Genomic DNA, 15497 nt, shown 5'->3' with positions numbered 1-15497 from the left:
CTGGGGTGGAGGAGGGTTGCAGCATCCACACTGAAATGACTGGCTGACAATGAAAGGGACAATGACATATTTAAAATATGACAGATGCATGATGGTTGGTCAGACGAGGTTGAGTTAAACAGGATGGACTGGTTCATATTAAAACAATGGCAGTTGATAAATAATGAAGATGGTCATTACAGGCCTAAATTGGGTCAATCATATCATTTAGAATGTTTTTGGTTTAGGAAATATTAATTCATTCATTCTGTTCTGTCTGAAACTTTCCATTAGCTGAGCTCCACTCTTTATTTTAAACTAACTTCTTACAGACAACACAGAGCCTGTATGAGTTTGTACCTGTGGTTAATCAGTGTTTGTCAAAGCTGTCCACACCCACACAGTCATATGTAAACAGGTGATTCCCTCAAACAGCTGAGGGATTTTCTCACACAGCTGGTTCTCAGTGGAGATGACTGAGGTACTTGAACGAAGCAGGAAAATATAGATGAATGGATTCTTGTGTTTATTTCCCGTAAACAGCCCCTTTAGCAGGTTTTTCCAGATGATCCTAATTAGAACTCACAGCCAAACTTGAAAACACCATACTACTTTAAGAACATTTTTATTTTGAGTAAATCAGTAAATATTATTCAGAAGGAAAGATGGTGGAACACCACGTTTGGAAGCAAAAGCTATGACAAGTTCCCAGATTTCAAGGTGGCAAAGATGAATAACAATGAGAAAAGCAGCAAATACTTGTTTTCATGAGTGATAAAAGGCATTAATAGAAGCTGATTAGATATAGTGGTTTAGTATTCAGTGGTAAAAGACACTTTCTACACCAGCTTTTTGTGATGGAAGAATAATGCTATAAGAATCATGCCCTATGTCATTTACAATACAATACAATATAATACAAGACCTTTATTTATCCCCGAAGGGAAATTCAATCGTCTGGGATTCTCATCTGTTTACTGTAGAATTATAAAGTCTAATAGCTGATGGTATGAAAGATTTTCTAAACCTTTTTATGTATTATAAATATAATTTAATTTAATTATAATATGATTATAATTATAAAAAATAATAATTATAATATAATTATAATTTATGTAAAAAATAAACAATTTTCAATCATTTTTTCCAGTCACCTGGAATAATGACAGTCTAGTAAGAGAAGAAATTAAGAATTTTCCTGTCTGTGAAAATTTTAGGAAACACTTAGGTTACTACAGCTGGGATAGGTTCCAGCCCCCTGCAACCCCAACTAGGATAAGCAGTGTAGAAACTGGATGGATGGATGGTTTTGAGATACTGTAAGACCTTCAATCAAGAAGAAAAAGATACAAAGTCATAAAAAATAAACAAGGAAAACATTTTTTAAAAATGGTCCATTTTGTTGTTGTTGTTTTTTTTTCAATTCCTTAATTTTGGTTTCAGGTTAAAATGAAATACTTGAGGAAAAGGGAAATCATGTGACCCAATGGGACAGGTGAACATTTCAAAATTAAAGCCCTCGCATCAAAATTAAAGCCTTCATAGATATTCACTGCCCACTATTCAAAACAGCTCAGTTTTATTTTTGTTTTTCCTTGTTCTGTCATAAGCAAAAACGGGACAACAAAAAATTACTCTTTATTTCGGAGCCTTGTTTTAACCAGGACATGGAACTGCCTGAAAATACACTGACCCCATACATGTCTCCTAGCTTTTCTTTCTTAATATAATCATTGGTAAATCAACTGCAGCTCAATATTTATCATCTTTAAGCAGTGTAGGTCACTGCAGTGATGCTATGGCATAGATTCACTGAAGTATAAATCAGGCTTAACAGCAAAGGAACACATACATAATGATAAAAAGCATATACTGTAAATATAACCTATGAATAAATATAACCAGCCTTTATTTTAAAGTGACATCTTCCACAGAACCAGGTTATTTGATCTATTGCTGTTATAAAAATATCAACAAAGGCTCCTTTCGAGGAAAAATATTAGTAAGTTGTGCGTGTTCTGCTCCTCTTGTATCAGTTCATCAGGTGTTAACCTAAAGCCTTGTCTGAGCCCAGTGATTCTATACAGCATCAAATAGAAGCTGTATTATTCACGGCTCGTATGTGTGTTAATGTGTTAAACCTGGTGAATATCTGTCTACTGTACACACCTCCCCCTCACATCTCCTCAAACCTGCATCTATTGTATCTATCAGACTCCCGCTCCACTGCAGAGGCGGTTGTTACATAACTGCTTCGCCAACATAATCCCCATCCCTCTTTCTCTCCTTTCCCTTCATCCGTCGTCATGGTGACCCCAGCACTGCCGCAGCGGCACACTTGGCATAGTCATCTCTCCTTCTGGTGCTCTCTCAACGCTTTACTTGATTTGCTTGTCAAATCACTGAAGGCTGTGACTTTTCTTAGTGAAATCAGTGCAGGTTCAGAAGCTGTTTGATGAAAACAAATAAACCTTCAACAGTTAAAAGAGCAAAAGTATATTTTATGTCAATTTATCATGTACTGCATTTTGATAAATCAGCTGTGATTTGTTTTCTGTGTAGTGTTTTTCTAATAACCCCTATATTTGATAGGAGAGGATCATATTTATAGATGAGTCTGTGTGGAGATAAGAGGATTTCCACTGCTGTTAATTCCACTCTTTCACCTCTCAGTCACCTCATTACTCCATGATGTAACAACGGGTGTGTGAGTGAAATTTATCCTGCTTTCCATACCTGCCCACCTCCTTATCTCTACCTCTCTCCTGCTTTATCGCTCTGCTCTGTAGTCTGGTTGTGTTTGCCCTCTAGCCGTCCTCCACACACACTCCCATCATCCTCTCCATTCTGTGTGCGTGTATTTTTAATAGGTTGAGTGATGTGGAAAATTAGCTGTCAGCCCCAATGTCACACAGTAAATCAGACATCAGATTTAATGCTATCCACTGCTTGGATTAAAGCTTTTGTTCTCCACTGGTAGAGCCTCAGCAGTGTCTGCATTAGTCATAAATTGAGTCATTGAGTCACATGTACAGAATTGTGATTTATTTTGCTCAATCAGCAGAAGACTCATCAATAAAGACTCATCTTAAAGGACCTTTAAGAGAACTGATTCCAACAAAACAAAACAAATCTCTGACTTTGAGAAGGAGAATGTGACTTTTTGTGTTGCAACAAGTAAGGCAGCTTTCTTTTTTATCACCCCCTTTTTAGTTTAGTTTTATTACTCTTTAGGTTGTCACAATACCTGATTTTTCAGCTTTGAAGTAATATTAGTAAGAATCAAACAATAATGATTCATGGCTCAACACCACAGCAACACAAATGGAAGTCAAAGGCAATCAGGATTAGTTAGGATCATGCCTTTATTAACAAAACTATAAGCAAGCCACTGCAAACTGTCAATTATACACACATTTTGGCAACAGTTGTAGACCATAATACTGCTAAAACTCTCATGAAATTTACATGAGAATTTCCTTTTCCTTTTCCCTTGCTGCAAATTTTAGCAGAAAATATTTACAGATATGGGCAGATATATAGGCTGTTAGTTACAGCTGATATAGGCTGATTTTCACAGGCTGGTATTTATAGTTAATAAAGGCTGAAATTTACAGCTGATATGGCTAGGTATTTACAGCTGATAAAGGTTGATATTTACAGATGATGTAGGCTGATATTTTTAGCTGACATGAGCTGATATTAGCACAGGATATGATTAAATTTACATTGAATATAGGCTGATATTTTCAGATGATATAGGCTGATATATACAGCTGATTTAGGCTGATATTTAAGCTGAAAAAGGCTGATATTTATGATTAATATAGGCCAAAATTTACTAGCTTATAAAGGCGGGAATTTACAGGGGTTACAGGCCAATATTTACTGATGATAAAGGCCAATTTTTCCAGCTGATATTTGCTGATATTTTCAGCTAATATAAGCTAATATTTACAGCTGATATAAGCAAATACTTACTGCTGATATTGGCCTATATTTACAGCTGATATGTGCTGATATTTACAGCTGATGAAGGCTAATATTTTCAGCCAATTTATCATTTATAACTATCTTTAGATATCTTCATCTCTGATTATACCAATATCATGCTGACAACATTGTGCATCCTTAAATGAAATGTAACTACATTATCAAAAGAGATTGAGCTCATAATCATCAAAACTAATCTCCTAAACTTTTTAAAAACAGAGGAAAACAGAGTGTCAGCCTCTGTTTTTTAATATAATTTTGAAGTCAAACAATGGTGGCAGACCTTACCTCCTGATGAACAGCTACAACATGCTCACCTGTGAGTCAACTCAGCTCAGCTCATGCCTCAAATTATGCATATTTATGAATAATGAATAACGCTGAGGCTTAATGATATCAGAACAGATGCATTATGAAGTATTTACCCCACATGCAGTTTTTACCATCAAAGAAATTAATTATTAAAGCCAGATTACTTTTGAACCAAGCTGTAAATATGTTCATTTCTCAAATAAATATTGGTACTTTGTCACTGGTATGGGTAATTGTTAGTCTTTCCTGTTGCTCGACACTTGAGGGTACTTTTTAGACTTTCACATGGGCTTTGTTGTTCAACACCAAAGGTTACTGAATGTTTAGAATAAAAGTCTGTAGTCACGCAGGATGACCTGATCTTCAGATCAGGGTCAGTCATTGGTGTTGAATGTGGGAAGAGCATGATGTGACACACTTGATGACCCACATCTCCGGCTGGTGTCCGATGACAGCACTGGAATATCAGGAATGGGCCAGAGAGCCGAGAATGAGCAGAAATTCAGAGAACTATTCTGTAAAATCAGCAGTTTTTTTTTTTGGCTGCCTAGAAGCCAAATTTAAGGAACAGAAATAGAAATGTAGAAGGAAAGGAAGTGTAAAAAATGTCAGTCTGCTGTCCTAATAATGGGGCTTTTTAATATTGTGGCTAGAGATTTTCTACTCTGTCTTCTCTTCCTTAAGCCCTTCTTTCCTTCTCTTTGACCTCTCTCTTCCTCCCTCTCTATCCATGTTTAATGAAGTCTCATTAAAGATGCAGAGTTTCCACTGGCAAGCTCACGAGGTGACCCAGACTCTGTGCCTCACACGCTGGCATGAATACACTGATGTGCTGAGGTGGAATTATCAGCTCTGAAGTCTCTGAAACACATGCTGGTTGAAAAGAGACAAATAGTGTGACTTCTAATCTCCATATGTCCCTTTTCTCCTTCACTGTGAGCAGCCAAAGCTGAGTTTATCTGTGGAAGGAGATACAGAGACATAAATGATAGTTTCAGGGTGAAGCTGGTACAGTTCATTGATTGTTTGTCTTGTTTGTATGAACGTCCTGAGGTCAGATGTCTGGGGATAAAAAAATATCTTGTTCCTGCTGTAACAACTCTCCTTATCCATCTGTTCTCTCTGTTAGATTTTATTCAAACAAACACACAATGCAGTTATGATGGCTCTTCTGAAGTTGCCTTCCCACCAAGCTGTCCCATTTGATTTAGTACATTCTGGTACAGTTAAACATGATCTTGATATTGTCTGACTGGCCTTGTGCAAAATGATGTGAATTCCAGTTCTTTTAAGAGATTTGGACCATTTGTCTCAGCTCAGACATAAGAAAAGGTCTTTCAGCATCCAAGCAGCTCTTCTTTGGTATCCTTTTTGCTTTCTGATGTAGCTTACAAACAACAGCAAATATGGAAAAAGGAAACTGGCTCTCAAATGGAAACCTAAAAGAGCCAGCTCTTAAAACCAGCTTGGACTGAACTGGACTGCTTGGTGGAAAAACATCTTTACATCTGCTTGCATGTATTTCCCCTGAGTCACACCCTCTCCACCTTTGTGTCGTGACATTGATTGATAGTATCCATAGTACCAGATAATACTGACACAGGACACTTCTTGTAAATTCCTCTCCTGTTAAACCTGACCCTATTGGACCAGTTTCATGGGCTCTCTTTAGACAACAAAGAAACAAGTAAGACTGAGATTTAGAGAGTAAATAAGAGACAAGGAGGCAGTGAAAGAGGCCCATAATAAAGAACAGTGATGTTCATTTGTTTTATTTGAGGATTTGACGACATGAAGAGCACCCTTTTGAACTCATTAAAACATAATGAATAGCAAGATCAACAAACCTCTGCTCATCTAACAATATGGCCTCAAAAATACATTTTCACTTACCTTAATTGATGTATTTATCCAGCAGGGGGCGACTCCACTTGTGGCTAATAGAAGTTAGAATATATTACTGTTACAAGAAGAAGAAAAAAACCTAAGGATGCACAATATTTTCGTTATTGGTAGATCATTGCTTAAATAGGCAATTATCTGTATTGGCAGATAGCAACATTTCTGCTGATATTTACAACCAATATTTTGGCTGTGAATATCAGCATGTATCGAATGCACATTTCAGCTTTATATACTATTAAGTTTGTGGAGCTTTAGGCTGGACCAACAAACCAACGTTAGTGGGATCTTTATGTTGTTCGTCCTCATTCTTATGTTAAAACTACTCCAACAACCTACTTTTTCTAGAAATGCACATCCATAGTTCTAAACTGTTAAAATAAAGGTCATTTCAGGCTTCAACAAACAAGCAAATAAAAGCAGAAGAAGAAATGGTCATGTACAAAGTTGTGTTGGCTAGATTAATAGTTTAGTGGTAATTTGGTTTTTTGGTGAGACATAAGGAAAATGCTAAACATTACTTCTAATTTGGAGCACTTTCTGAGTCCATCGTTATCATTCAAACACATTTTCTCACAGAAGTTTAACCATTTTGGTTTGATGAAGCAGTTTCAACCTTTAAAATGATATCTGTGGTTTCAGGTGGGCAGGGCTTACAATGTGGGTCAGCTTCGAGCGCTCTCGTTAACCTGTTTGGCTTGTCATTTTGGTTAATCAGTAACCCCATTTTAACACTTTCTCATAGCTCAACATGTAGACTAAAGGATGAAAAAACAGAAAGGATTAGGCCACAGGTGATTGACAGAACGTGTTTGATTGACACGTTTGCAGACATGTTTTTTTTCCATGCAGACGTCAGGCCTCACACCCTCAGGCTTTAGAAATCTTCATTTATCTTGACAAGTCTTATCAGCATGCATGAGACATCTTGCAGTTGTTTTAATAGTTTAACATTTATGGGTGCATGACAGCTCCATTTGTGATATAACAGCTTTAAAAAAACAAAAACAAAAGAAATTGATGATCTGTTTTAGCAGACCTGACAATCAGTTCTGGTAATGATGCACAAGAGAAAATTAGGGAGTGTTGGCAGTACATTTTGTTTTTCTGGAGGCATTTTTACCTCATTTAAGCCTCATAAATCATTCAATGGGCAGATTATGATTGTTAGGGAATCTTTTTGAGTGATTCTGATGTTTTTTCATTATGATTCTTTCAGTTAAATGCATCTTGGAGCTAGATTCTTGTGACTAGCTCCTGTTTTCTTTCTCTTTTATGCCTTATTGTGCACAGGATTCTTGATAGGGTAGAAATGAAGAGAGCGGGAAATAGGGTTTGGGTGCACGGACATAAGCTAAGCTGCTGTCGCCCCTTGGTTACTGTTTTCTGCTCTCTATAATAATTCATTCTTCCTTTTTCTGTTAATTTTCCAGATTGGCGCCTATGACCAGCAGATATGGGAGAAATCAGTGGAGCAGAGAGAAATAAAGGTATGTTTGTTTTATTTTTTGTTTGCACCACACTTTAATTTCTTGTGTTATTTCACCATTCAGGCTTTTTCCTTTTTGATTTTCCATGCTGAGCTCGAATGTCTCTCCTCATTTGTTCCTTTTGTCAAGCATCTTCTTCTATTCCTCTTGACTGTCACTTCTTCATTTTCCTTTTCCCCTCCTTTTATTCAGTTTTATTCAGTTTCTCACCATGCTGCCAGTTCTTTTCCAGTATTTTTCTTTTTAACTCTTTCCTCTCTGCCCTCCTGGCTGGGTGTCACCTCCTCCATCTTCTCCTCTCCTTCTCCATTTTCATCCGTCTCTTTCCTCCCCCTCTTCAGTTTATTTCTCTGGTAAGTACACAGCGCAGGGGAGGATTCCCCTCTCCATATCCCACAGTGCACGTCTGCTCACCCAAGCTGTAGACTGCTAGACTGTGATTGGCTGGGTTGACAGTGTCAGATCTTGGTGTGTTTATTAACCCCACGCTGTGTTCACACTTAAGCAGCACTGCTCCGTGATTGGCTGCAGGAAGAAATGTCTTTTAACAATTACACAGAGAGATGAGCTGTAGCCTCAGCAGTCGCTTTGGTGTGAACAAACAGCTGGATTAGCATGAGTCATGTGATCAGTGTTTGGTAGATGGTTTGCAATTTTTGAACTCCTAACAGAAATCTTAACTCAGAGTGACTTTTTGAAGGTCAGAGTCACAAACGAACGAACACATGTGTTAAGGTCAGAGCTGCATTTCTGAGACCAGTCAGCTTCTTTTTTCCCTCTGGGAATAGAAATAAAACATTCAGGTTGAATGATACGGTTTCAGCCTTTGGTTCAATCAGAAATGTGCAAATCGTGCCCAAAATCTTCCCAGAATTTCATTTTGACATCAACAGCATCTGTCTGTCTTCTTAACATATGACTATGCTAGAAAAACACATTCATCGTGTGTAGATTTAGACAAAACAGCAATTCTAGCATTGTTAGAAGAAAAAAAAGTCTCTGGAATCACTCCAATGAGTTAGCATCTTAGCTAACCCTCCTAGACTCACGATAAGCAGTTTAAGATGAATATGAGATCCAGTCATTTATTTTCTCCTTTTTTCCCTGTTAAACCTTGGACCAACATTACCCACAATCAGCGATCCAATACTCAAACCTGCCAAAGCCAAAGACAGATTTTCTATTTGAGAGTTCCTCTTAGAGGGCTATCTGCCACATGGCAGTTGAATGTTTTTACCCAGATAGCCATGAAATTAAAAACAACAGCAACTAAACTATGCTGAGTGTTCTCTGCTTTTTGTGAAGCTCAAGCTGCAGCTTCTTTCTTCTGTTGCTCTGCTGTCTACATGTGAGTTTGTGGGGTTTAGCTCAAATACACAAACATAACACTGATGCACACAGGAAGACCAACACCCATGCACTGCCAACATCCACGCACCACTGTTTACTGCAACTGGTCCAGTGCTAGCAACTCAGAGGTGCATGTAATTATAATTCTTTTAGTAATTAGGACTTTTCAGTTATATTCAAGCTTGCACTGATAAACAAAGGTATTACTTTAAATTTTGTTGCAGTATCTTCTTTAAGATTGTATTTTACTTGATATTCTGTCATCTCAATAAAATGTGCTTAAACATATGAGTATGTGACACAAAAAGTATATTAATTTGGATGATAAGGGTCCCTGGGGGGGGGGTGCTCAAGACTTTGTTCTGAGGTTGGCAAATTAGATTGGCCTGTATTACCTAAGGTCATGGCAAAACTTTACTTAAAGTCCCTGTAAAGTGATAAAAAAATCTTTATTTAGGTTTGTTGTATGACAGGTCACTGTGTTATGAACCACCAGGCCAAATGTCAGTTATGAAAAACATCTGAGTGTATAAAATTAAGCTTCAAAATCATGAAAATGAGGTAGTAATATCTGCTCAAGGATGTGTGAGAGATGGCTGTGCAATTACATAACTGCATAAAAGTCGGCAACTATTTTTATATCAAGTAATACTTGAAAGGTTTACAAAATTGCCTGCAGAAAGGCCTTTAGGGATACAATAGTGCCACTGTTTGACTTTGTAAAAGTACCTTTATCATTAAAAAAAAGGGAAAAAATTATTATTTTTTTTTAAATGTTATTTTGAAAGCAGTACAGTAAAAACTATTTTTCCCTTCAACTTAATACTAGTATGTTTTGAGCTAAGAAATGTACACTATAAAACTATCATTATTCTCTGCATTTCCCATTATAACCAAGCAAGTAGACTCATATTATTATTTCTGTATTATATCGTAATCACAAATTACGAATTGTTGTTTTGTCCAGCATAATTGCACATTATTACCGAATCATGAAGCACTACCATTCAGTTAACAGCCAGTGTAGCCTCAAGCTGCTAGCTCGTATAGCGGCCCATCTGGCAAACTCATCACCTCTGACATCACACCTGTTGACATTTCTCATTGTAAAACTTTGCCCAAACTAAGCCTGACTCAAGTGACATTACATGAGGCATATCATCAGCTGCTTTAGTGGCCACTAAAGGTTTTGTGCCACTTTGACATAATCACAGACAGTTTACAAATTATTGAGAAGATTTGCATAAAACTCAGTCTCTGTAGTATTGCTTCATGCTCTGCTTTCTCAGTTCAAAATAAGAGGTCAATGAGGGCGTTAGGCTGGTGGGTGAGAGCTGCCATAACAGGAGCCTCTGCACCTGTCGGCTTTGACCTCTGCGCTCTTTGACCCTTTATGAGAGCAGCTTCATCTCTGATTTAAAGATAGTTTATAAATCAAACCTTCCTGTGGTTGGGTTCAAAGACCTGGTTAGGTTTATAAAGGCAGGATTATATTTGATTCTAGATAAACTTTATTTGTTTTGGTGACAGAAGACATAAAAAGTGTGTGACATCTAAGTCTAATTAGCTTCCTCTGACCCACCTCCACTCTCAGTCCCTTCTTCCTTCATACTCCTGTAAACAGAGAAGCGAGAGTCACTCTCTTTAATGAGCTCAAAGTCCACACTCACACAGAGCACTGAGACCTTGGCTTCTTGTCTGTCACATAATTGGTTTCCCAGGGTTTGTATCTACAGCAGACAGCCCTGAGTTTATTATTGTGCAGTATAGATAGAGGGGGCATCCCAGCCTCAATCCTCCTACAGGTAATTATAAAGTTTATAGCCTCATAACATGTCAGATCAGGAAATGAATAAATTCACATGAGGCATGAGAAAGTCCTGTTTTCGCATGGTAGTGGTGACTTCTTTTAAGCCTATAGATTTGTTTTGTTTAGAGGAAATACAGCTGCTCCTCTACATCCTCATCACATCCTTTTAACTATTTTTAAAATTTTAGAACAGAAAAGACAAGGAGCAATAATACTCTGTTTAATTTTGCCATTAAGCACTAAAGCCTTTATATCAGCTGATTTTGAAGGGTAATGTGGATGAAGACGGTATTTTTTAGCTGCTACCTCATCTACTTTGAAGATGTTCAAAAATGAATTGTAGTTTATAGAATATATGCATATTTGAATTTAACCTCTAAAACAAACCAAACATAACCCCTATCACTCCTGTAGGAGAGTGATTTCAGTAAAGGACAAGATCTGCAATGAAATACCAGTCTCCACCTGCTGGTGTAAAAGGGGAGCTACAACAAATTCTGCTGTATTTTTAGTTTTAAACTGCATTTTTAAAAATGCATTTAAACATTTATGTTATTTGCAGTTTAGCAAATAGTGTAGCAAAGATGAAAGCCACACATGTAAATGAAAGGCATTCAAACATGTTTGACCAGTTGGTAAAAAGGCTGCAGTGATGGTTTGTCAGATGAAGAGGTAGTGTATATGTAGATGTGGGCTATGAATAGCACAGAGATAAGAGAGCCCTGGCCTGGAGAGAGGTCTGAAGGACTTTACTGTTGCAGTAAATCTACTGCTAACAGGAAGCAATCGATCAGTTTCTCTCAGCTCTGCAGCAACACACACACAGTAACATCTAGCCTACTGTCTCACATTTTCCCCTCCGTCTCACACACAGAGAGCGTATGAGCTTGTTAGTTGTGGTATTTGAAGATAAGAGCACCCATCAAGCGTTCTTATCAAACTGCTGACTGATAACAGAATTGGATTGGCCTGTATGTAAATATTAGCTGGTCACATCACGTAGACTGACCTCTCAGGCTCCTGAAGTATGAGAACATTTATAATCACAATTGCTTTGGTTTTTGTTAAGATCACAATGATTAAACATGATTACTAATTGCTATTAAAACAAATGCATGACACATTAGCATGATACAAACTGTAAAATAAAAGAGGGTGATTAACAAAAATAAATCATTAAAGATAACTAGGGATGCCCTATACTACTGGCATGATATCAACATGAGCTTAAAAAGTGAATATTTGGTATCGACACATATGAAAATTGATGCCGGTATTTTGTGGCAGATGTTTTAGCTGTTAAAATCTGCTGTTAAAATCTGCTTGCATCAGCTATTGTTGCAGCAGAATGTTGTTTGTGTTTGGTATCTAGGCTCCGACCTCAGCACTCCTTGCAGTTTTATTTTACACACAGAACTTAAGTAGCGATGAGATAGCATCTTAAACTCTCCGCCTGAGCCTGCAGGTGGATGCCTGGGTGGTGAAGGCAGTAGTGCAGTACTGATGCAGAAGGTGTGACTGACAAAATTTAAATAGACCCCTAATTCAGTTGTCCTCCTGAACTTGCTCATAGCTGTCCATTAAGAGTTACAACTAAGGAAAGATCAATTATTCATGAAATAATTGGACCTCAGAAAAAAGGAAAAAATGTAAACACCTACCTTTAATTGAAGGTAGAAAAATGCTTTGGTTGGCAACAAAAGAGTCATGTTAAACTTAAATACCTTGATCAGACAAAAGTGAAAACATAATTCAGGAAATGTATCACACCCAGGTGACATGAGATCAAAAAAGACAGATTTTACACATAACAATAGCCCAGTTATGAAATAGGTACAAAAATGTTACATAAATTGCAAAATAATACATTAAAAACTTTAATATAGAATTATTTTGGAACATTACAAAACTGCAATGTTGTCAATGAAGTGTTTGTTTGAGATTTATTTCATGTGACTTTCTTTTTGCTCTGTTACACACTGCACACACATAAACACAGTTTGAATAGGAGAATGTTAATGGAGTCTGTGGTTGGCTTTTGTTCAGATGTGTGTTTAGCAGCTCACTGTGGTCAATATGGTGTTTACCCAGAGTCACTAAATCAAACCTCCATTAAGCTGCTGGTCATCTGGTCATTCTATGTCAGCAATGTTGTGTGCAATGCCAGACACACAATCCTTTAAATACCCTCTTATAAATATTGTGTTTTGTTGTATTTAATGTTTTATACATACAGAAGTTTGGTCTTCCTTTGCAATAAGGTTGTTTACAAAGTTAATGTTTTGTTATTTTTTTAAGACCATGTGATTTTTTAACATACTATGTAGACTTTCTACATTCAACAATGCAATCCTGCTTCTAAAAAAACCTGGGACAAATGTTAATACAAACAAAGTGGCATGAACTGTGAAATGTGGAAATGTCACGCTCAAAGTAGGATGGCACAAAGACAACATAGGCCCTGTTTACAAGACAAGGCAGGAAGTACACAGGAAGTACAGGGAACAGTCAGGGATGTGGTGAGCAAGAACAGCCTTGGGTACTCTAGGTTGCCACGGGCAGTAGGGTCAACACAAGCCTCTGGTCGTGTCGTGGATGTTCCAAAGGCCTGAAAACAGCTGGCAGTCTCAGGGTGTATTACCGAGTGTGTAAAGGCCTGGACAAAAGAGATGCCATCAAGCTTGACTTTGGCTCCTGAGCGACACGTGTGTTGACATCTGTCAGGCTTGACTCTAGCTGCCCTCCTCCCTTGTCCCCAGCCATGGGTCATGGCGCAACAAGCCCTGCAGTTAATACTTAGGGCCCTGCATGCCTAGAACTTATGCACGGTACTCTATGTAATGAGTAAAATCTTAAAAATATGGCATCTGCAACCAGGAAAACACCTGACACTCTTTGGGGCTGGTTTGATTTTGTCTTCAGGGATTTTTTTTTTTTTCTTAAATTGCTAATCACCCCCGTAGAGCAGGAGCAGCAGCCCATTGGTTGTTTTCTTTTATTACCCTCATGTCTCATACAGATCCAACTAAACCCAATGCCCTTCCCTTTCTTGTTGCTCTTTTTTAGAAAAAGAGTGTCTGGAGGAAGTGAAACATTTGTGTGGTCACTAGCAGTTGAAGCAGACAAAAAAGTAGTGAATCAAAACCATTTTGATCAGAGTGCTTAAAAAAGTAGAGACTGCAGACTCTGCAGAAAATTTCATCCATTTCTGTATGTGCCAAAAGGTGGAAGAGGATAAGTCTGTGACAGGGAAGAGGAAGCATATCATGAGTGCAAAGAGGGTCTTTTTTACTTTTTTCTGTACTCGAGAAAGGATATTTTGTCCAACATGCTCACCTGTGAGCGTAGGGTGAAAACAGAATGAAAACACACCATAAAATGCATCTTTGGCAATTACTACCCAGCTCTGTAAGAGTTAGAGAGTAGACCTATTAAAGAGGGCAAAGAGGAAGTGATGAAGTACCAGCCCAAGCAAAAAAAAGAAAAAAAGATATCTTGCTGCCCACACACTTATACACAACATAATGTATCATGTTGTATTTAAATCTTGTGATGTGTTTAGATGCTTTGGTAGTGAACCAGAGAACAGCGCCAGTAGCTGTGTGAGCCCAAGAGCATAGTTTGTCTCCTCCAACACTGATTGTGTGTGTGCTTTTTAAGGTATAAACTGCACGAGAAGCCTCCTGTAGACGAGTTGATCCTTTTTGTTTGAGTTTTGTTAGGTAATAATTCTGGCTGTGTTTCTCACTTTGCATTGATGATTATGCGTCTCTTTTCCACCCCCCTGCAGGGCTTGAGGAACAAGCCAAAGAAGACGGGACATGTCAAACCAGACCTGATTGACGTGGACTTGGTTAGAGGTGAGAGAAAAGTGTGTGCGCTTGAATGAACTTCTTCTCACACAGGTTTTTTGTTCAGGCAAAAACCATCACACAGCCTGTCTCAGTCAGTGTAAAACCTGAGATGGCAGTGTCGCTGGACCAGTATCCAACCTGTCACAGCCTGTCCTTTTCTTTCTCTTCTCATGTCTCTATCAAGCCCTCTTATCTTCCCACTTCTCTCTCACATTCAACAGGTTTTTAATAATTCATCAAATCAGTCAAATTTATCCTCGTTGTTAATTTACAGCACAGCTCTGAGATAATCAAGAAAAGGCAGAGGCAGGAGGTAGAGGATCAAACACTGAGATGAAAAAACAAAAACAGAAGAGGGAGAAGCATAAGATTAAGATTTAAAATGCTGATATAATGTGACTTCAGTATGTCTTAAGTGAATGAGTTTTCCTCATAGTGTGTATTTCCCTCTTCCCTTTAGGTTCGGCGTTTGCCAAAGCCAAACCAGAGAGTCCGTGGACATCGCTCACCAGAAAAGGCATCGTCAGGGTTGTCTTCTTCCCTTTCTTTTACAGATGGTGGATCCAGGTCACCTCCAGAGCAATTTTCCTGTTACTCCTGGCTCTCTATTTGCTGCAAGGTTGGCATTATGTAAAACTTTTTCTTAATGAAGCAAGAAAAATTCATCAATGATAGATCAAGGCTGAATGCCCAGATTCCTGCAAACACCCATTCGAAAAAGACGTGGAAAAACACTTAATATTTGTGGTAATCCAGCACAAGTTTCAAAAAAATTCAAAAAGGGTTTTGGGAAATGTTTCCAAAATT

The 15497-nt window shown here is 37.9% G+C and overlaps 1 protein-coding gene across 8 annotated transcripts in view; it reads left to right on the top strand.

The window, feature by feature from the left end:
• Nucleotides 1-15497, top strand: part of LOC121505341 (protein PHTF2-like) — a 57353-nt gene that overhangs the window by 28308 nt on the left and 13548 nt on the right. For 7 of the 8 annotated variants that reach the window (XM_041780567.1, XM_041780563.1, XM_041780561.1 and 4 more), the window contains 4 exons: nt 7620-7676; nt 8018-8029; nt 14627-14696; nt 15151-15309. In XM_041780567.1, the coding sequence (XP_041636501.1) occupies nt 7620-7676; nt 8018-8029; nt 14627-14696; nt 15151-15309 (298 nt within the window). The remainder of the gene's footprint in view (nt 1-7619; nt 7677-8017; nt 8030-14626; nt 14697-15150; nt 15310-15497) is intronic. The other variant, XM_041780566.1, reaches the window with a different exon arrangement.

Source organism: Cheilinus undulatus, linkage group 23, assembly GCF_018320785.1.
Source record: "Cheilinus undulatus linkage group 23, ASM1832078v1, whole genome shotgun sequence".
Lineage (NCBI taxonomy): Eukaryota > Metazoa > Chordata > Actinopteri > Labriformes > Labridae > Cheilinus > Cheilinus undulatus.
Note: the sequence above shows the minus strand (reverse complement) of the source record. Positions and strands in the feature narration are given on the sequence as shown.